General features: G+C 49.0%; 1 protein-coding gene across 3 annotated transcripts in view; it reads left to right on the top strand.

The window, feature by feature from the left end:
- SLC4A7 (solute carrier family 4 member 7) overlaps positions 1 to 22,490 on the top strand; it is a 305,235-nt gene that overhangs the window by 107,192 nt on the left and 175,553 nt on the right. For all 3 annotated transcript variants that reach the window (XM_069212019.1, XM_069212017.1, XM_069212018.1), the window contains exon 3: positions 15,781 to 15,924. In XM_069212019.1, coding sequence (XP_069068120.1) covers positions 15,781 to 15,924 — 144 coding nt within the window. The remainder of the gene's footprint in view (positions 1 to 15,780; positions 15,925 to 22,490) is intronic.

A 22,490-nucleotide genomic window follows, 5' to 3' on the forward strand; every position in this document is an offset into this window, starting at 1 on the left:
GGACATAGTTGGTCCACTGGAACCTCCCACAGCCTCAGGAAATATGTATATCCTGGTAGTAGTGGATCATGCTACCAGATATCCTGAAGCTATTCCCCTTAGGTCGACTACTGCCCCTGCAGTAGCCAAGGCCCTCATTGGTATCTTTACCAGAGTGGGTTTCCCTAAGGAGGTGGTGTCTGACAGAGGTACCAACTTCATGTCAGCATACCTAAAGCACATGTGGAATGAGTGTGGAGTGACTTATAAATTCACTACCCCTTACCATCCACAAACTAATGGCTTAGTTGAGAGATTCAACAAGACATTAAAGGGCATGATCATGGGGCTCCCAGAAAAACTCAAAAGGAGATGGGATGTCCTCCTGCCATGTCTGCTTTTCGCTTACAGGGAGGTACCACAGAAGGGAGTAGGGTTCTCACCCTTTGAACTTCTGTTTGGTCATCCTGTAAGGGGACCACTTGCCCTTGTTAAAGAAGGCTGGGAGAGACCTCTCCATGAGCCTAAACAGGACATAGTGGACTATGTACTTGGCCTTCGCTCTAGAATGGCAGAGTACATGGAAAAGGCAACCAAAAACCTTGAGGCCAGCCAACAACTCCAGAAGTTTTGGTATGACCAAAAGGCTGCACTGGTTGAGTTCCAACCAGGGCAGAAAGTCTGGGTTCTGGAGCCTGTGGCTCCCAGGGCACTCCAGGACAAATGGAGTGGCCCTTACCCAGTACTAGAAAGGAAGAGTCAGGTCACCTACCTGGTGGACCTGGGCACAAGCAGGAGCCCCAAGAGGGTGATCCATGTGAACCGCCTTAAGCTCTTCCATGACAGAGCTGATGTGAATCTGTTGATGGTAACAGATGAGGATCAGGAGGCAGAGAGTGAACCTCTCCCTGATCTTCTGTCATCAGACCCAAAAGATGGCACAGTAGATGGAGTGATCTACTCAGACACCCTCTCTGGCCAACAGCAGGCTGATTGTAGGAGAGTCCTACAACAGTTTCCTGAGCTTTTCTCCCTAACCCCTGGTCAGACACACCTGTGTACCCATGATGTGGACACAGGAGACAGCATGCCTGTCAAGAACAAAATCTTCAGACAGTCTGACCATGTTAAGGAAAGCATCAAGATGGAAGTCCACAAGATGCTGGAATTGGGAGTGATTGAGCGCTCTGACAGCCCCTGGGCTAGCCCAGTGGTCTTAGTCCCCAAACCTCACACCAAAGATGGAAAGAAAGAGATGAGGTTTTGTGTGGACTACAGAGGGCTCAACTCTGTCACCAAGACAGATGCCCATCCAATTCCAAGAGCTGATGAGCTCATTGATAAGTTAGGTGCTGCCAAATTTCTAAGTACCTTTGACTTGACAGCAGGGTACTGGCAAATAAAAATGGCACCTGGAGCAAAAGAAAAGACAGCATTCTCCACACCTGATGGGCATTATCAGTTTACTGTTATGCCCTTTGGTTTAAAGAATGCCCCTGCCACCTTCCAAAGGTTGGTGAATCAAGTCCTTGCTGGCTTGGAGTCCTTTAGCACAGCTTATCTTGATGATATTGCTGTCTTTAGCTCCACCTGGCAGGATCACCTGGTCCACCTGAAGAAGGTTTTGAAGGCTCTGCAATCTGCAGGCCTCTCTATCAAGGCATCCAAATGCCAGATAGGGCAGGGAACTGTGGTTTACTTGGGCCACCTTGTAGGTGGAGGCCAAGTTCAGCCACTCCAACCCAAGATCCAGACCATTCTGGACTGGGTAGCTCCAAAAACCCAGACTCAAGTCAGGGCATTCCTTGGCTTGACTGGGTACTACAGGAGGTTTGTGAAGGGATATGGATCCATTGTGACAGCCCTCACTGAGCTCACCTCCAAGAAAATGCCCAAGAAAGTGAACTGGACTGTGGACTGCCAACAGGCCTTTGACACCCTGAAACAAGCAATGTGCTCAGCACCAGTTCTCAAAGCTCCAGATTATTCTAAGCAGTTCATTGTGCAGACTGATGCCTCTGAACATGGGATAGGGGCAGTTTTGTCCCAAACAAATGATGATGGCCTTGACCAGCCTGTTGCTTTCATTAGCAGGAGGTTACTCCCCAGGGAGCAGCGTTGGAGTGCCATTGAGAGGGAGGCCTTTGCTGTGGTTTGGTCCCTGAAGAAGCTGAGACCATACCTCTTTGGGACTCACTTCCTAGTTCAAACTGACCACAGACCTCTCAAATGGCTGATGCAAATGAAAGGTGAAAATCCTAAACTGTTGAGGTGGTCCATCTCCCTACAGGGAATGGACTTTATAGTGGAACACAGACCTGGGACTGCCCATGCCAATGCAGATGGCCTTTCCAGGTTCTTCCACTTAGAAAATGAAGACTCTCTTGGGAAAGGTTAGTCTCATCCTCTTTCGTTTGGGGGGGGGTTGTGTAAGGAAATGCCTCCTTGGCATGGTTGCCCCCTGACTTTTTGCCTTTGCTGATGCTATGTTTACAATTGAAAGTGTGCTGAGGCCTGCTAACCAGGCCCCAGCACCAGTGTTCTTTCCCTAACCTGTACTTTTGTATCCACAATTGGCAGACCCTGGCATCCAGATAAGTCCCTTGTAACTGGTACTTCTAGTACCAAGGGCCCTGATACCAAGGAAGGTCTCTAAGGGCTGCAGCATGTCTTATGCCACCCTGGAGACCTCTCACTCAGCACAGACACACTGCTTGCCAGCTTGTGTGTGCTAGTGAGGACAAAACGAGTAAGTCGACATGGCACTCCCCTCAGGGTGCCATGCCAGCCTCTCACTGCCTATGCAGTATAGGTAAGACACCCCTCTAGCAGGCCTTACAGCCCTAAGGCAGGGTGCACTATACCATAGGTGAGGGTACCAGTGCATGAGCATGGTACCCCTACAGTGTCTAAACAAAACCTTAGACATTGTAAGTGCAGGGTAGCCATAAGAGTATATGGTCTGGGAGTCTGTCAAACACGAACTCCACAGCACCATAATGGCTACACTGAAAACTGGGAAGTTTGGTATCAAACTTCTCAGCACAATAAATGCACACTGATGCCAGTGTACATTTTATTGTAAAATACACCCCAGAGGGCACCTTAGAGGTGCCCCCTGAAACCTATCCGACTATCTGTGTAGGCTGACTGGTTCCAGCAGCCTGCCACACTAGAGACATGTTGCTGGCCCCATGGGGAGAGTGCCTTTGTCACTCTGAGGCCAGTAACAAAGCCTGCACTGGGTGGAGATGCTAACACCTCCCCCAGGCAGGAGCTGTAACACCTGGCGGTGAGCCTCAAAGGCTCACCCCTTTGTCACAGCCCAGCAGGGCACTCCAGCTTAGTGGAGTTGCCCGCCCCCTCCGGCCACGGCCCCCACTTTTGGCGGCAAGGCTGGAGGGAACAAAGAAAGCAACAAGGAGGAGTCACTGGCCAGTCAGGACAGCCCCTAAGGTGTCCTGAGCTGAGGTGACTCTGACTTTTAGAAATCCTCCATCTTGCAGATGGAGGATTCCCCCAATAGGGTTAGGATTGTGACCCCCTCCCCTTGGGAGGGGGCACAAAGAGGGTGTACCCACCCTCAGGGCTAGTAGCCATTGGCTACTAACCCCCCAGACCTAAACACGCCCTTAAATTTAGTATTTAAGGGCTACCCTGAACCCTAGAAAATTAGATTCCTGCAACTACAAGAAGGACTGCCCAGCTGAAAACCCCTGCAGCGGAAGACCAGAAGACGACAACTGCCTTGGCTCCAGAAACTCACCGGCCTGTCTCCTGCCTTCCAAAGATCCTGCTCCAGCGACGCCTTCCAAAGGGACCAGCGACCTCGACATCCTCTGAGGACTGCCCCTGCTTCGAAAAGACAAGAAACTCCCGAGGACAGCGGACCTGCTCCAAGAAAAGCTGCAACTTTGTTTCCAGCAGCTTTAAAGAACCCTGCAAGCTCCCCGCAAGAAGCGTGAGACTTGCAACACTGCACCCGGCGACCCCGACTCGGCTGGTGGAGATCCGACGCCTCAGGAGGGACCCCAGGACTACTCTGATACTGTGAGTACCAAAACCTGTCCCCCCTGAGCCCCCACAGCGCCGCCTGCAGAGGGAATCCCGAGGCTTCCCCTGACCGCGACTCCTTGAACCTAAAGTCCCGACGCCTGGGAGAGACCCTGCATCCGCAGCCCCCAGGACCCGAAGGACCGGACTTTCACTGGAGAAGTGACCCCCAGGAGTCCCTCTCCCTTACCCAAGTGGAGGTTTCCCCGAGGAATCCCCCCCTTGCCTGCCTGCAGCGCTGAAGAGATCCCGAGATCTCTCATAGACTAACATTGCAAACCCGACGCTTGTTTCTACACTGCACCCGGCCGCCCCCGCGCTGCTGAGGGTGAAATCTCTGTGTGGGCTTGTGTCCCCCCCGGTGCCCTACAAAACCCCCCTGGTCTGCCCTCCGAAGACGCGGGTACTTACCTGCAAGCAGACCGGAACCGGGGCACCCCCTTCTCTCCATTCTAGCCTATGCGTTTTGGGCACCACTTTGAACTCTGCACCTGACCGGCCCTGAGCTGCTGGTGTGGTGACTTTGGGGTTGCTCTGAACCCCCAACGGTGGGCTACCTTGGACCAAGAACTGAACCCTGTAAGTGTCTTACTTACCTGGTAAAACTAACAAATACTTACCTCCCCTAGGAACTGTGAAAATTGCACTAAGTGTCCACTTTTAAAACAGCTATTTGTGAATAACTGGAAAAGTATACATGCAATTTTGATGATTTGAAGTTCCTAAAGTACTTACCTGCAATACCTTTCGAATGAGATATTACATGTAGAATTTGAACCTGTGGTTCTTAAAATAAACTAAGAAAAGATATTTTTCTATATAAAAACCTATTGGCTGGATTTGTCTCTGAGTGTGTGTACCTCATTTATTGTCTATGTGTATGTACAACAAATGCTTAACACTACTCCTTGGATAAGCCTATTGCTCGACCACCCTACCACAAAATAGAGCATTAGTATTATCTATTTTTACCACTATTTTACCTCTAAGGGGAACCCTTGGACTCTGTGCATGCTATTCCTTACTTTGAAATAGCACATACAGAGCCAACTTCCTACACATGTGTATCGTTGCTGATGGACAGGCGCACTGTATCGTTGCTGATGGACAGGCGCACTGTATCCTCGATGGACAGGCACACTATTGTGCCAAAGATCATTGTTTAATTTGTATATTGTAAGGAAATGCCTCCTTGGCATGGTTGCCCCCTGACTTTTTGCCTTTGCTGATGCTATGTTTACAATTGAAAGTGTGCTGAGGCCTGCTAACCAGGCCCCAGCACCAGTGTTCTTTCCCTAACCTGTACTTTTGTATCCACAATTGGCAGACCCTGGCATCCAGATAAGTCCCTTGTAACTGGTACTTCTAGTACCAAGGGCCCTGATACCAAGGAAGGTCTCTAAGGGCTGCAGCATGTCTTATGCCACCCTGGAGACCTCTCACTCAGCACAGACACACTGCTTGCCAGCTTGTGTGTGCTAGTGAGGACAAAACGAGTAAGTCGACATGGCACTCCCCTCAGGGTGCCATGCCAGCCTCTCACTGCCTATGCAGTATAGGTAAGACACCCCTCTAGCAGGCCTTACAGCCCTAAGGCAGGGTGCACTATACCATAGGTGAGGGTACCAGTGCATGAGCATGGTACCCCTACAGTGTCTAAACAAAACCTTAGACATTGTAAGTGCAGGGTAGCCATAAGAGTATATGGTCTGGGAGTCTGTCAAACACGAACTCCACAGCACCATAATGGCTACACTGAAAACTGGGAAGTTTGGTATCAAACTTCTCAGCACAATAAATGCACACTGATGCCAGTGTACATTTTATTGTAAAATACACCCCAGAGGGCACCTTAGAGGTGCCCCCTGAAACCTATCCGACTATCTGTGTAGGCTGACTGGTTCCAGCAGCCTGCCACACTAGAGACATGTTGCTGGCCCCATGGGGAGAGTGCCTTTGTCACTCTGAGGCCAGTAACAAAGCCTGCACTGGGTGGAGATGCTAACACCTCCCCCAGGCAGGAGCTGTAACACCTGGCGGTGAGCCTCAAAGGCTCACCCCTTTGTCACAGCCCAGCAGGGCACTCCAGCTTAGTGGAGTTGCCCGCCCCCTCCGGCCACGGCCCCCACTTTTGGCGGCAAGGCTGGAGGGAACAAAGAAAGCAACAAGGAGGAGTCACTGGCCAGTCAGGACAGCCCCTAAGGTGTCCTGAGCTGAGGTGACTCTGACTTTTAGAAATCCTCCATCTTGCAGATGGAGGATTCCCCCAATAGGGTTAGGATTGTGACCCCCTCCCCTTGGGAGGGGGCACAAAGAGGGTGTACCCACCCTCAGGGCTAGTAGCCATTGGCTACTAACCCCCCAGACCTAAACACGCCCTTAAATTTAGTATTTAAGGGCTACCCTGAACCCTAGAAAATTAGATTCCTGCAACTACAAGAAGAAGGACCGCCTAGCTGAAAAACCCCTGCAGAGGAAGACCAGAAGACGACAACTGCCTTGGCTCCAGAAACTCACCGGCCTGTCTCCTGCCTTCCAAAGATCCTGCTCCAGCGACGCCTTCCAAAGGGACCAGCGACCTCGACATCCTCTGAGGACTGCCCCTGCTTCGAAAAGACAAGAAACTCCCGAGGACAGCGGACCTGCTCCAAAGAAAAGCTGCAACTTTGTTTCCAGCAGCTTTAAAGAACCCTGCAAGCTCCCCGCAAAAGGCGTGAGACTTGCAACACTGCACCCGGCGACCCCGACTCGGTTGGTGGCGATCCAACACCTCAGGAGGGACCCCAGGACTACTCTAAGACTGTGAGTACAAAAACCTGTCCCCCCTGAGCCCCCACAGCGCCGCCTGCAGAGGGAATCCCGAGGCTTCCCCTGACCGCGACTCTTTGAAACCAAAGTCCCGACACCTAGGAGAGACCCTGCACCCGCAGCCCCCAGGACCTGAAGGACCGGACTTTCACTGGAGGAGTGACCCCCAGGAGTCCCTCTCCCTTGCCCAAGTGGAGGTTTCCCCGAGGAACCCCCCCCTTGCCTGCCTGCAGCGCTGAAGAGATCCCTAGATCTCCCATTGACTTCCATTACAAACCCGACGCTTGTTTCTACACTGCACCCGGCCGCCCCCGCGCTGCTGAGGGTGAAATTTCTGTGTGGACTTGTGTCCCCCCCGGTGCCCTACAAAACCCCCCTGGTCTGCCCTCCGAAGACGCGGGTACTCACCTGCAAGCAGACCGGAACCGGGGCACCCCCTTCTCTCCATTCTAGCCTATGTGTTTTGGGCACCACTTTGAACTCTGCACCTGACCGGCCCTGAGCTGCTGGTGTGGTGACTTTGGGGTTGCTCTGAACCCCCAACGGTGGGCTACCTTGGACCAAGAACTAAGCCCTGTAAGTGCCTTACTTACCTGGTAAAACTAACAAATACTTACCTCCCCTAGGAACTGTGAAAATTGCACTAAGTGTCCACTTTTAAAACAGCTATTTGTGAATAACTGGAAAAGTATACATGCAATTTTGATGATTTGAAGTTCCTAAAGTACTTACCTGCAATACCTTTCGAATGAGATATTACATGTAGAATTTGAACCTGTGGTTCTTAAAATAAACTAAGAAAAGATATTTTTCTATATAAAAACCTATTGGCTGGATTTGTCTCTGAGTGTGTGTACCTCATTTATTGTCTATGTGTATGTACAACAAATGCTTAACACTACTCCTTGGATAAGCCTATTGCTCGACCACCCTACCACAAAATAGAGCATTAGTATTATCTATTTTTACCACTATTTTACCTCTAAGGGGAACCCTTGGACTCTGTGCATGCTATTCCTTACTTTGAAATAGCACATACAGAGCCAACTTCCTACATTGGTGGATCAGCGGTGGGGTACAAGACTTTGCATTTGCTGGACTACTCAGCCAATACCTGATCACACGACAAATTCCAAAATTGTCATTAGAAATTGATTTTTGCAATTTGAAAAGTTTTCTAAATTCTTAAAAGACCTGCTAGGGCCTTGTGTTAGATCCTGTTTAGCATTTCTTTTAGAGTTTAAAAGTTTGGTAAAAGTTTGAATTAGATTCTAGAACCAGTTTTAGTTTCTTAAAAAGTATTCCAACTTTTAGAAGCATAATGTCTAGCACAGATGTGAATGTGGTGGAACTCGACACCACACCTTACCTCCATCTACAGATGAGAGAGCTAAGGTCACTCTGTAAACTAAAGAAAATAGCAATGGGCCCCAAACCTACCAAAGTACAGCTCCAGGAGCTTTTGGCAGAGTTTGAAAAGGCCAACCCCTCTGAGGATGGCAACTCAGAGGATGAAGATAGTGACTTGGAGGGAAATTCCCCCCCTCCAGTCCTACTTAGGGAGAGCAGGGCTTCTCAAGCCCTGACTCCACAAATAATAGTCAGAGATGCTGGTTCCCTCACAGGAGGGACCAACAACTCTGAAATCACTGAGGATAACTCCAGTGAAGAGGACATCCAGTTAGCCAGGATGGCCAAAAGATTGGCTTTGGAAAGACAGATCCTAGCCATAGAGAGGGAAAGACAAGAGATGGGCCTAGGACCCATCAATGGTGGCAGCAACATAAATAGGGTCAGAGATTCTCCTGACATGTTGAAAATCCCCAAAGGGATTGTAACTAAATATGAAGATGGTGATGACATCACCAAATGGTTCACAGCTTTTGAGAGGGCTTGTGTAACCAGAAAAGTGAACAGATCTCACTGGGGTGCTCTCCTTTGGGAAATGTTCACAGGAAAGTGTAGGGATAGACTCCTCACACTCTCTGGACAAGATGCAGAATCTTATGACCTCATGAAGGGTACCCTGATTGAGGGCTTTGGATTCTCCACTGAGGAGTACAGGATTAGGTTCAGGGGGGCTCAAAAATCCTCGAGCCAGACCTGGGTTGACTTTGTTGAATACTCAGTGAAAACACTAGATGGTTGGATTCAAGGCAGTGGTGTAAGTAATTATGATGGGCTGTACAATTTATTTGTGAAAGAACACCTGTTAAGTAATTGTTTCAATGATAAACTGCATCAGCATCTGGTAGACCTAGGACCAATTTCTCCCCAAGAATTGGGAAAGAAGGCGGACCATTGGGTCAAGACAAGGGTGTCCAAGACTTCAACAGGGGGTGACCAAAAGAAAGGGGTCACAAAGACTCCCCAGCAGAAGGGTGATGAGACAACCAAAACTAAAAATAGTAAAGAGTCTTCTACAGGCCCCCAAAAACCTGCACAGGAGGGTGGGCCCAGAGCCTCTTCACAAAACAATGGGTACAAGGGTAAAAACTTTGATCCCAAAAAGGCCTGGTGTCATAGCTGTAAACAGCATGGACACCAAACTGGAGACAAGGCCTGTCCCAAGAAAGGTTCCACTCCAAACTCCCATCCAGGTAACACTGGTATGGCTAGTCTCCAAGTGGGATCAACAGTGTGCCCAGAGCAAATCAGGGTCCACACTGAAGCTACTCTAGTTTCTGAGGGTGGGGTGGATTTAGCCACACTAGCTGTCTGGCCGCCTAACATGCAAAAATACAGACAGCAACTCTTAATTAATGGGACTAGAATAGAGGGCCTGAGGGATACAGGTGCCAGTGTCACCATGGTGACAGAGAAACTGGTTTCCCCTGGCCAATACCTGACTGGAAAAACTTACACAGTCACCAACGCTGACAATCAGAGAAAAGTACATCCCATGGCAATGGTTACTTTAGAATGGGGAGGGGTCAATGGCCTGAAACAGGTGGTGGTCTCCTCAAATATCCCAGTGGACTGTCTGCTTGGAAATGACCTGGAGTCCTCAGCATGGGCTGAGGTAGAGCTAAAAACCCATGCAGCAATGCTGGGTATCCCTGAACTGGTGTGTGTGAAAACAAGAGCACAATGCAAGGCACAGGGTGAAAAAGTAGAGCTGGAGTCTGGAAAAATGGCCCAGCCTACCAAGAGAACAGGAAAGTCAGTTGGGAAACCAACTGCAACACAGCAAAAGAAAGGGAACCTCTCTTCTCAGGAAGAAGTTCTGCCCTCTGAGGGAACTGAGCCTTTGGAGCTTGAACCTTATCAGGTTGAGCTCTTAGGCCCAGGGGGACCCTCAAGGGAAGAGCTGTGTAAGGGACAAGAAACCTGTCCCTCTCTTGAAGGCCTTAGGCAGCAAGCTGCTGAAGAGTCCAAAGGCAAGAAAAATGGAACACATAGGGTCTATTGGGAAGATGGGCTCCTGTACACTGAGGCCAGAGACCCCAAACCTGGTGCCACTAGGAGAGTGGTAGTGCCTCAGCTGTTCAGAGAGTTCATCCTAACATTGGCCCATGACATTCCCCTTGCTGGACATTTGGGACAAACCAAGACGTGGGAGAGGTTAGTCAACCACTTCTACTGGCCCAATATGTCCAACATGGTTAAGGAGTTTTGCCTCTCCTGCCCCACCTGTCAAGCCAGTGGTAAGACAGGTGGGCATCCAAAGGCCCCCCTCATTCCACTTCCAGTGGTGGGGGTGCCCTTTGAAAGAGTGGGTGTGGACATAGTTGGTCCACTGGAACCTCCCACAGCCTCAGGAAATATGTATATCCTGGTAGTAGTGGATCATGCTACCAGATATCCTGAAGCTATTCCCCTTAGGTCGACTACTGCCCCTGCAGTAGCCAAGGCCCTCATTGGTATCTTTACCAGAGTGGGTTTCCCTAAGGAGGTGGTGTCTGACAGAGGTACCAACTTCATGTCAGCATACCTAAAGCACATGTGGAATGAGTGTGGAGTGACTTATAAATTCACTACCCCTTACCATCCACAAACTAATGGCTTAGTTGAGAGATTCAACAAGACATTAAAGGGCATGATCATGGGGCTCCCAGAAAAACTCAAAAGGAGATGGGATGTCCTCCTGCCATGTCTGCTTTTCGCTTACAGGGAGGTACCACAGAAGGGAGTAGGGTTCTCACCCTTTGAACTTCTGTTTGGTCATCCTGTAAGGGGACCACTTGCCCTTGTTAAAGAAGGCTGGGAGAGACCTCTCCATGAGCCTAAACAGGACATAGTGGACTATGTACTTGGCCTTCGCTCTAGAATGGCAGAGTACATGGAAAAGGCAACCAAAAACCTTGAGGCCAGCCAACAACTCCAGAAGTTTTGGTATGACCAAAAGGCTGCACTGGTTGAGTTCCAACCAGGGCAGAAAGTCTGGGTTCTGGAGCCTGTGGCTCCCAGGGCACTCCAGGACAAATGGAGTGGCCCTTACCCAGTACTAGAAAGGAAGAGTCAGGTCACCTACCTGGTGGACCTGGGCACAAGCAGGAGCCCCAAGAGGGTGATCCATGTGAACCGCCTTAAGCTCTTCCATGACAGAGCTGATGTGAATCTGTTGATGGTAACAGATGAGGATCAGGAGGCAGAGAGTGAACCTCTCCCTGATCTTCTGTCATCAGACCCAAAAGATGGCACAGTAGATGGAGTGATCTACTCAGACACCCTCTCTGGCCAACAGCAGGCTGATTGTAGGAGAGTCCTACAACAGTTTCCTGAGCTTTTCTCCCTAACCCCTGGTCAGACACACCTGTGTACCCATGATGTGGACACAGGAGACAGCATGCCTGTCAAGAACAAAATCTTCAGACAGTCTGACCATGTTAAGGAAAGCATCAAGATGGAAGTCCACAAGATGCTGGAATTGGGAGTGATTGAGCGCTCTGACAGCCCCTGGGCTAGCCCAGTGGTCTTAGTCCCCAAACCTCACACCAAAGATGGAAAGAAAGAGATGAGGTTTTGTGTGGACTACAGAGGGCTCAACTCTGTCACCAAGACAGATGCCCATCCAATTCCAAGAGCTGATGAGCTCATTGATAAGTTAGGTGCTGCCAAATTTCTAAGTACCTTTGACTTGACAGCAGGGTACTGGCAAATAAAAATGGCACCTGGAGCAAAAGAAAAGACAGCATTCTCCACACCTGATGGGCATTATCAGTTTACTGTTATGCCCTTTGGTTTAAAGAATGCCCCTGCCACCTTCCAAAGGTTGGTGAATCAAGTCCTTGCTGGCTTGGAGTCCTTTAGCACAGCTTATCTTGATGATATTGCTGTCTTTAGCTCCACCTGGCAGGATCACCTGGTCCACCTGAAGAAGGTTTTGAAGGCTCTGCAATCTGCAGGCCTCTCTATCAAGGCATCCAAATGCCAGATAGGGCAGGGAACTGTGGTTTACTTGGGCCACCTTGTAGGTGGAGGCCAAGTTCAGCCACTCCAACCCAAGATCCAGACCATTCTGGACTGGGTAGCTCCAAAAACCCAGACTCAAGTCAGGGCATTCCTTGGCTTGACTGGGTACTACAGGAGGTTTGTGAAGGGATATGGATCCATTGTGACAGCCCTCACTGAGCTCACCTCCAAGAAAATGCCCAAGAAAGTGAACTGGACTGTGGACTGCCAACAGGCCTTTGACACCCTGAAACAAGCAATGTGCTCAGCACCAGTTCTCAAAGCTCCAGATTATTCTAAGCAGTTCATTGTGCAGACTGATGCCTCTGAACATGGGATAGGGGCAGTTTTGTCCCAAACAAATGATGATGGCCTTGACCAGCCTGTTGCTTTCATTAGCAGGAGGTTACTCCCCAGGGAGCAGCGTTGGAGTGCCATTGAGAGGGAGGCCTTTGCTGTGGTTTGGTCCCTGAAGAAGCTGAGACCATACCTCTTTGGGACTCACTTCCTAGTTCAAACTGACCACAGACCTCTCAAATGGCTGATGCAAATGAAAGGTGAAAATCCTAAACTGTTGAGGTGGTCCATCTCCCTACAGGGAATGGACTTTATAGTGGAACACAGACCTGGGACTGCCCATGCCAATGCAGATGGCCTTTCCAGGTTCTTCCACTTAGAAAATGAAGACTCTCTTGGGAAAGGTTAGTCTCATCCTCTTTCGTTTGGGGGGGGGTTGTGTAAGGAAATGCCTCCTTGGCATGGTTGCCCCCTGACTTTTTGCCTTTGCTGATGCTATGTTTACAATTGAAAGTGTGCTGAGGCCTGCTAACCAGGCCCCAGCACCAGTGTTCTTTCCCTAACCTGTACTTTTGTATCCACAATTGGCAGACCCTGGCATCCAGATAAGTCCCTTGTAACTGGTACTTCTAGTACCAAGGGCCCTGATACCAAGGAAGGTCTCTAAGGGCTGCAGCATGTCTTATGCCACCCTGGAGACCTCTCACTCAGCACAGACACACTGCTTGCCAGCTTGTGTGTGCTAGTGAGGACAAAACGAGTAAGTCGACATGGCACTCCCCTCAGGGTGCCATGCCAGCCTCTCACTGCCTATGCAGTATAGGTAAGACACCCCTCTAGCAGGCCTTACAGCCCTAAGGCAGGGTGCACTATACCATAGGTGAGGGTACCAGTGCATGAGCATGGTACCCCTACAGTGTCTAAACAAAACCTTAGACATTGTAAGTGCAGGGTAGCCATAAGAGTATATGGTCTGGGAGTCTGTCAAACACTAACTCCACAGCACCATAATGGCTACACTGAAAACTGGGAAGTTTGGTATCAAACTTCTCAGCACAATAAATGCACACTGATGCCAGTGTACATTTTATTGTAAAATACACCCCAGAGGGCACCTTAGAGGTGCCCCCTGAAACCTATCCGACTATCTGTGTAGGCTGACTGGTTCCAGCAGCCTGCCACACTAGAGACATGTTGCTGGCCCCATGGGGAGAGTGCCTTTGTCACTCTGAGGCCAGTAACAAAGCCTGCACTGGGTGGAGATGCTAACACCTCCCCCAGGCAGGAGCTGTAACACCTGGCGGTGAGCCTCAAAGGCTCACCCCTTTGTCACAGCCCAGCAGGGCACTCCAGCTTAGTGGAGTTGCCCGCCCCCTCCGGCCACGGCCCCCACTTTTGGCGGCAAGGCTGGAGGGAACAAAGAAAGCAACAAGGAGGAGTCACTGGCCAGTCAGGACAGCCCCTAAGGTGTCCTGAGCTGAGGTGACTCTGACTTTTAGAAATCCTCCATCTTGCAGATGGAGGATTCCCCCAATAGGGTTAGGATTGTGACCCCCTCCCCTTGGGAGGGGGCACAAAGAGGGTGTACCCACCCTCAGGGCTAGTAGCCATTGGCTACTAACCCCCCAGACCTAAACACGCCCTTAAATTTAGTATTTAAGGGCTACCCTGAACCCTAGAAAATTAGATTCCTGCAACTACAAGAAGAAGGACCGCCTAGCTGAAAAACCCCTGCAGAGGAAGACCAGAAGACGACAACTGCCTTGGCTCCAGAAACTCACCGGCCTGTCTCCTGCCTTCCAAAGATCCTGCTCCAGCGACGCCTTCCAAAGGGACCAGCGACCTCGACATCCTCTGAGGACTGCCCCTGCTTCGAAAAGACAAGAAACTCCCGAGGACAGCGGACCTGCTCCAAAGAAAAGCTGCAACTTTGTTTCCAGCAGCTTTGAAGAACCCTGCAAGCTCCCCGCAAAAGGCGTGAGACTTGCAACACTGCACCCGGCGACCCCGACTCGGTTGGTGGCGATCCAACACCTCAGGAGGGACCCCAGGACTACTCTAAGACTGTGAGTACAAAAACCTGTCCCCCCTGAGCCCCCACAGCGCCGCCTGCAGAGGGAATCCCGAGGCTTCCCCTGACCGCGACTCTTTGAAACCAAAGTCCCGACACCTAGGAGAGACCCTGCACCCGCAGCCCCCAGGACCTGAAGGACCGGACTTTCACTGGAGGAGTGACCCCCAGGAGTCCCTCTCCCTTGCCCAAGTGGAGGTTTCCCCGAGGAACCCCCCCCTTGCCTGCCTGCAGCGCTGAAGAGATCCCTAGATCTCCCATTGACTTCCATTACAAACCCGACGCTTGTTTCTACACTGCACCCGGCCGCCCCCGCGCTGCTGAGGGTGAAATTTCTGTGTGGACTTGTGTCCCCCCCGGTGCCCTACAAAACCCCCCTGGTCTGCCCTCCGAAGACGCGGGTACTCACCTGCAAGCAGACCGGAACCGGGGCACCCCCTTCTCTCCATTCTAGCCTATGTGTTTTGGGCACCACTTTGAACTCTGCACCTGACCGGCCCTGAGCTGCTGGTGTGGTGACTTTGGGGTTGCTCTGAACCCCCAACGGTGGGCTACCTTGGACCAAGAACTAAGCCCTGTAAGTGCCTTACTTACCTGGTAAAACTAACAAATACTTACCTCCCCTAGGAACTGTGAAAATTGCACTAAGTGTCCACTTTTAAAACAGCTATTTGTGAATAACTGGAAAAGTATACATGCAATTTTGATGATTTGAAGTTCCTAAAGTACTTACCTGCAATACCTTTCGAATGAGATATTACATGTAGAATTTGAACCTGTGGTTCTTAAAATAAACTAAGAAAAGATATTTTTCTATATAAAAACCTATTGGCTGGATTTGTCTCTGAGTGTGTGTACCTCATTTATTGTCTATGTGTATGTACAACAAATGCTTAACACTACTCCTTGGATAAGCCTATTGCTCGACCACCCTACCACAAAATAGAGCATTAGTATTATCTATTTTTACCACTATTTTACCTCTAAGGGGAACCCTTGGACTCTGTGCATGCTATTCCTTACTTTGAAATAGCACATACAGAGCCAACTTCCTACATATATGAATTGGTTACTTAGAAATTAGGACTTGACAACCATATTTTTATCAGAAACACAGGGTCTGTAGTTAAAATGTGGTGTTTTTCATATATTAATATTGGGCATCTCTTTTCCTGCAGGTCACCGTGCAGTGTATATCGGTGTGCATGTTCCACTAGGTAGGCAGAGCCGCAGACGTCACCGGCATCGCGGGCACCGACATCACAAAAAAAGACGAGAGAGGGAAAGCGATCGAGAAGATGGGCGCGACTCTCCAAACTACGGTAAGGGTACTCCGGCACTAACAGCTCCTTTCTACCAGTTCTATTCCAGCATTCGTCTGCCAAAGATCAGTTCACTTCACTTGTGGCCCCGGTCAGTACTGTGAGTTAGAGTTAAAACAGAGGGAAGGAAGCATACACATTTCTTTAAGAAGCCGAAAAGGTGTGCTTGAGGTAACATTTGCTTATCGTGTGGTCTTCCTTACTCCTACCTACCGGTGCGACTGACTAATGGAAAATATGCACCAAATATTTCACTCTAGACTTTCCAGATTGCAGTCTAGATACTGTTTACGTTTTTGGCTTTTATTGATTTTAATTTATGCATTCTGGAAGTTGGTCTGTTTAGTTCATTTGAACTAACTTCACCAGCACCTGATATTGCCTTATTAAAGGAAATCCTGGGACTGACCAAATGGTGCTTGGTGTAAGTGAAATGGCTTATCTTAATTTTTTGGGGCTTTACATGCCTCCCTGCAATTGGTTTAAGCAGAGAGGTGCACATCGATAAACCATCTGTTTCCGAGCAGTATGATCCACTTGCGACGTCTAAATGCTCATTGTGTCTGTGCAATCTTTATGCAGTCTGTCCACAGCTGTAGTCACTTCCCTGAAATGAATGATCTTTTAAATATGACGGTGTCTAAGATGATCTCAAACCGAGCCATCTTGTTCCCTTTTAAGTAGTTGCCTTTACTGGAAGTGGAGAAAATATTCCAGCCCAGGATGTTCTACCGGAATTCGAAAAGTCTTCATCACTGAAGTGCTGCACATCCACCCCTTTTTGCCCCTTGTGTACAGTGGTGTAGTTGGTCTGTTCTTAAAACAGTGTGTCCAGAAGATCCTCTTGCACTGGACAACTTTCCGTTCTGCAGTCAGTGCTCTGCGATCTAGAGTAATCAAATGGAAATGCAGTGTTAACGAAAGAGGCCAACGCCCTTAGGATTTCCCCAATCACTTCCCCTCTGGATGAGAGTGTAGGAGCCACTCTTCGTTTTAATGCAGCTCGCAAAATCATAACAGCTGGTAGAGTTGGAGCAAGCAGGCAGTGAGTTGTAGAGTTCTTAGACCAGCTGTGCAGCTGCCAAAGGACACCTGCTCCTAACAGGCGAGGGCCCAGTCATCCCTGCGCCTGCCTAGCACTGAAGAGGGAGTTAGCCGAATATAGCGTAGGAGGGAGGTGCCCAGGAGGTCTCCAAGCCACAGCAGGCTACTGAATGTTAGCCCAGGCCTCGATAGTGCTTTACATGCTATCTGTGATGGAACATGTGTTAAGGTTGCAGTCAAGAGGCATTTGCAAAAGATTGATGGCAGGCAAGTAGTTCAGGGTATGTAAAAGGTCTGTGTATTTGGTATGAAACTGCTACTGGGCCTAGATTTCTTAAAGAACTGTAGCATAAAGCACCCTGTTTGGGTTTTCATGGGAGTTACATGAAGGTGCCTGCACACAAAGTGAATGCTGTGGCCTTTGGGAGACTACATTCATGAGCGGGTTATAGTATCAGAAAAATAAATGACAGGCTTGGGAAAACATTTAAGGTAGTATACTGGGCTTATCTGCTGCATTGATGTGTATATTTCAGGCCACAGTCCGGCCTCTGGTTCTAGTGTGTGGCACACTTCTTGCAAGGTGAAGTGAAAATTCCCAAATCACACACTGGTTGCTTTACTGCTGTCACTTAAATTCAAGTAATATTTTGTCTCCTTAATACTATCACTAGTGTTTTTGGAAACTATATGTTCGATGGCATCTGTCGCTGTAGATACACATGTTCTGCATAGCTCGCCATCTGGTGTTGGGTCGGAGTGTTACAAGTTGTTTTTCTTCGAAGAAGTCTTTCGAGTCACGGGACCGAGTGACTCCTCCTTCTGTCTCCATTGCGCATGGGCGTTGACTCCATCTTCGATTGTTTTCTTTCCGCCATCGGGTTCGGACGTGTTCCTGTCGCTCCGAGTTTCGGAACGGAAAGTTAGTAAATTTCGGAAGATTTTCGTCGGTATTGTTGCGTTCGGGATCGGCGTAGTTAGATTCAACACCGCATCGAAGATCGACGCGCTCCGGTGCCCTTCGGGGTACTTTTCGATCCCCCGTCGGGGCCTGGTCGGCCCGACCGCGTGTCCAACACCGCCGATGGAACGGACCCCGTTCCGTTTTTGTCCCAAATGCCACAACAAATACCCGTATACAGACCAACATTTGGTCTGTAACCTGTGCCTGTCACCTGAGCACAGTGAGGAGACTTGCGAAGCCTGTCGCGCGTTCCGGTCCCGAAAGACACTCCGTGACCGTCGAGCCAGGAGACTTCAGATGGCGTCCACGCCGACAGCGCACCGAGAGTTCGAGGAACAAGAGGAAGAAGAAACCTTTTCGATCCACGAATCGGACTCCGAGGAATTCGACGATCAAAGAACCGTGAGTAAGATGTCGAAAACAACACATAAGAAAAGTGACAAGGCCCAGGGGACGCCACTGCCACCAGGCCATGGCTCCACCCATAAATTCGGTGACCGACCATCGGCACCGGAAAAGGCCCAAACAGTGCCGAGATCGTCCGACTCCGGTCGAGACACCGGCACCCAGCCTTCTCGGGATCGAGAAAGTGCTGGAGAGAAGCAACAACACCGAGATAGCGGTGTAGAAACGGCTCGACGCCGAGACAGCGGCACCGACGAAGATCGACGCCGAGAGGTTTCGACTCTAAAAAAGAAAAAAGCCACCTCGGAGCCGAAAAAAGATACAGGCAGGGTTTCGGTGCCGAAACAACCCGTAACCGACCCAGGTCCAGGCTCTTATACAGAGGAGCAATCACTGTCCTCTCAGATGCGAAAGCATAGGTTTGAGGAAGAGCTGCAATCCACCGAAGTGGACCATACGCAAAAACGTATTTTCATACAGCAGGGAACAGGAAGAATAAGTACCCTTCCCCCTATTAGGAGAAAAAGGAGACTGGAGTTTCAAACAGACCAGGCGCCACAAACAAAGATGGTGAAAAAGGTGACTCCGCCACCCTCTCCTCCACCTGTAATTAACGTCTCACGGACGCAAACTCCGTCACATTCCCCGGCTCACACCACCATGAGCCAAGGTGACCAGGATCAAGACGCTTGGGACTTATATGACGCCCCAGTGTCGGACAACAGTCCGGAGGCATATCCAACAAAGCCCTCACCACCTGAAGACAGCACAGCATATTCTCAAGTGGTGGCTAGAGCAGCACAATTCCACAACGTAAACCTGCACTCAGAACAAGTCGAGGATGACTTTTTATTCAACACCCTCTCCTCCACCCACCGCTCCTACCAAAGCCTGCCTATGCTGCCAGGTATGCTTCGGCACGCAAAGGAAATCTTCAAGGAGCCGGTCAAAAGTAGGGCGATAACGCCAAGGGTGGAAAATAAATATAAGGCACCTCCTACAGACCCTGTTTTCATCACCACACAGCTGCCACTAGATTCAGTCGTAGTGGGAGCAGCTCGGAAAAGAGCCAACTCCCACACATCTGGGGATGCACCACCCCCAGATAAAGAGAGCCGCAAGTTCGATGCAGCTGGGAAAAGAGTCGCAGTACAAGCTGCAAACCAGTGGCGCATCGCTAACTCTCAAGCACTACTTGCGCGCTATGACAGAGCCCATTGGGATGAGATGCAACACCTCATCGAGCATCTACCCAAGGAACTTCAAAAAAGGGCAAAGCAGGTGGTTGAGGAAGGACAGAACATATCAAATAACCAGATACGATCTTCTATGGACGCAGCAGACACAGCTGCAAGAACAATTAATACATCTGTGACCATTCGAAGGCACGCATGGCTAAGAACGTCTGGGTTCAAACCAGAGATACAGCAGGCAGTGCTCAATATGCCATTCAACGAAAAACAGCTGTTCGGACCAGAAGTGGACACGGCAATCGAAAAACTTAAAAAGGACACTGACACTGCTAAAGCCATGGGCGCACTCTACTCCCCGCAGAGCAGAGGAACCTACAGCACCTTCCGCAAGACACCCTTTAGAGGGGGGTTTCGGGGTCAGGCCACACAAGCCAGCACCTCGCAGGCAACACCGTCCAGCTACCAGGGACAGTACAGGGGAGGCTTTCGGGGCCAATACAGAGGAGGGCAATTCCCTAGGAATAGAGGAAAATTTCAAAGCCCCAAAACCCCTACAACTAAGCAGTGACTCAGATGTCACTCACCCCCCCCACACAACACCAGTGGGGGGAAGAATAGGTCATTATTACAAAGCATGGGAGGAAATAACTACAGACACTTGGGTCTTAGCAATTATCCAACATGGTTATTGCATAGAATTCCTACAATTCCCTCCAAACATACCACCAAAAGCACAGAATTTGTCAAAACAACATTCCGAACTTCTGGAAATAGAAGTTCAAGCACTATTGCAAAAGAATGCAATCGAATTAGTACCAAACACACAAATAAACACAGGAGTTTATTCACTGTACTTCTTAATACCAAAAAAGGACAAAACACTGAGACCAATCCTAGACCTCAGAATACTAAACACCTACATCAAATCAGACCACTTTCACATGGTCACGCTACAAGAGGTGTTACCATTGCTAAAACTACAGGACTACATGACAACCTTAGACCTCAAAGACGCGTATTTCCATATACCAATACATCCATCTCACAGAAAATACCTACGGTTCGTATTCAAAGGAATACATTACCAATTCAAAGTATTGCCTTTTGGTTTAACAACCGCACCAAGAGTCTACAAAATGTCTAGCAGTAGTGGCTGCACACATCAGAAGGCAGCAAATACACGTATTCCCGTATCTAGACGACTGGCTAATCAAAACCAATTCACTAACAAAGTGCTTACAACACACAAATCAAATCCTACAAACCCTCTACAAACTAGGTTTCACCGTCAACTTTGCAAAATCCAACATTTTGCCGTGCAAAGTACAACAATACCTGGGAGCCATAATAGACACAACAAAAGGAGTAGCCACTCCAAGTCCACAAAGAATTCAAAATTTCAACAAGATCATACAACGCATGTATCCAACACAAACGATACAAGCAAAGATGATATTACAACTCCTAGGCATGATGTCTTCATGCATAGCCATTGTCCCGAACGCAAGACTACACATGAGGCCCTTACAACAGTGCCTAGCATCACAATGGTCACAAGCACAGGGTCACCTTCTAGATCTGGTGTTGATAGACCGCCAAACTTACCTCTCGCTTCTATGGTGGAACAGTATAAATTTAAACAAAGGGCGGCCATTCCAAGACCCAGTGCCACAATACGTAATAACAACAGATGCTTCCATGACAGGGTGGGGAGCACACCTCTATCAACACAGCATACAAGGACAATGGAACGTACATCAAACAAAACTGCATATAAATCACCTAGAAATGCTAGCAGTTTTTCACGCATTACGGGCTTTCCAACCAATTATAACTCACAAATACATTCTTGTCAAAACAGACAACATGACAACTATGTATTATCTAAACAAACAGGGGGGGACACACTCAACGCAGTTGAGTCTTCTAGCACAGAAAATATGGCGATGGGCAATTCACAACCACATTCGCCTAATAGCGCAGTTTATTCCAGGGATCCAGAATCAACTTGCAGACAATCTCTCTCGATCACCAACAAGTCCACGAATGGGAAATTCACCCCCAAGTTCTAAACACTTACTTCAGACTCTGGGGAACACCTCAAATAGACTTGTTTGCAACAAAAGAGAACGCAAAATGCCAAAGCTTCGCATCCAGATACCCACACAGGCAGTCCCAAGGCAATGCCCTATGGATGAACTGGTCAGGGATATTTGCCTACGCTTTTCCTCCTCTCCCTCTCCTTCCTTATCTGGTAAACAAATTGAGTCAAAACAAACTCAAACTCATTTTAATAGCACCAACTTGGGCAAGGCAACCCTGGTACACAACACTGCTAGACCTATCAGTAGTACCCCACATCAAATTGCCCAACAGGCCGGATCTGTTAACACAACACAACCAACAGATCAGACATCCAGATCCAGCATCGCTGAATCTAGCAATCTGGCTCCTGAAATCCTAGAATTCGGACACTTACAACTTACCCAAGAATGTATGGAAGTCCTATAGCAAGCCAGAAGGCCGTCCACTAGGCACTGCTATGCAAGTAAATGGAAGAGGTTTGTCTGCTACTGCCATCATAATCAGATCCAACCTATACACGCAACTCCAAAGGATGTAGTGGGTTACTTGCTTCACTTACAAAAATCTAGCCTAGCCTTCTCTTCCATTAAAATACACCTTGCGGCAATATCTGCTTACCTGCAGACTACCTATTCAACTTCCCTATATAGGGTACCAGTCATTAAAGCATTCATGGAAGGGCTTAAAAGAATTATACCACCAAGAACACCACCTGTTCCTTCATGGAACTTAAATGTTGTCTTAACAAGACTCATGGGTCCACCTTTTGAACCCATGCACTCTTGCGAAATACAGTTCCTAACCTGGAAGGTCGCATTTCTCATCGCCATTACATCTCTAAGAAGAGTAAGCGAAATTCAGGCGTTTACAATACA

Source organism: Pleurodeles waltl, chromosome 10, assembly GCF_031143425.1.
Source record: "Pleurodeles waltl isolate 20211129_DDA chromosome 10, aPleWal1.hap1.20221129, whole genome shotgun sequence".
Classification (NCBI taxonomy): domain Eukaryota; kingdom Metazoa; phylum Chordata; class Amphibia; order Caudata; family Salamandridae; genus Pleurodeles; species Pleurodeles waltl.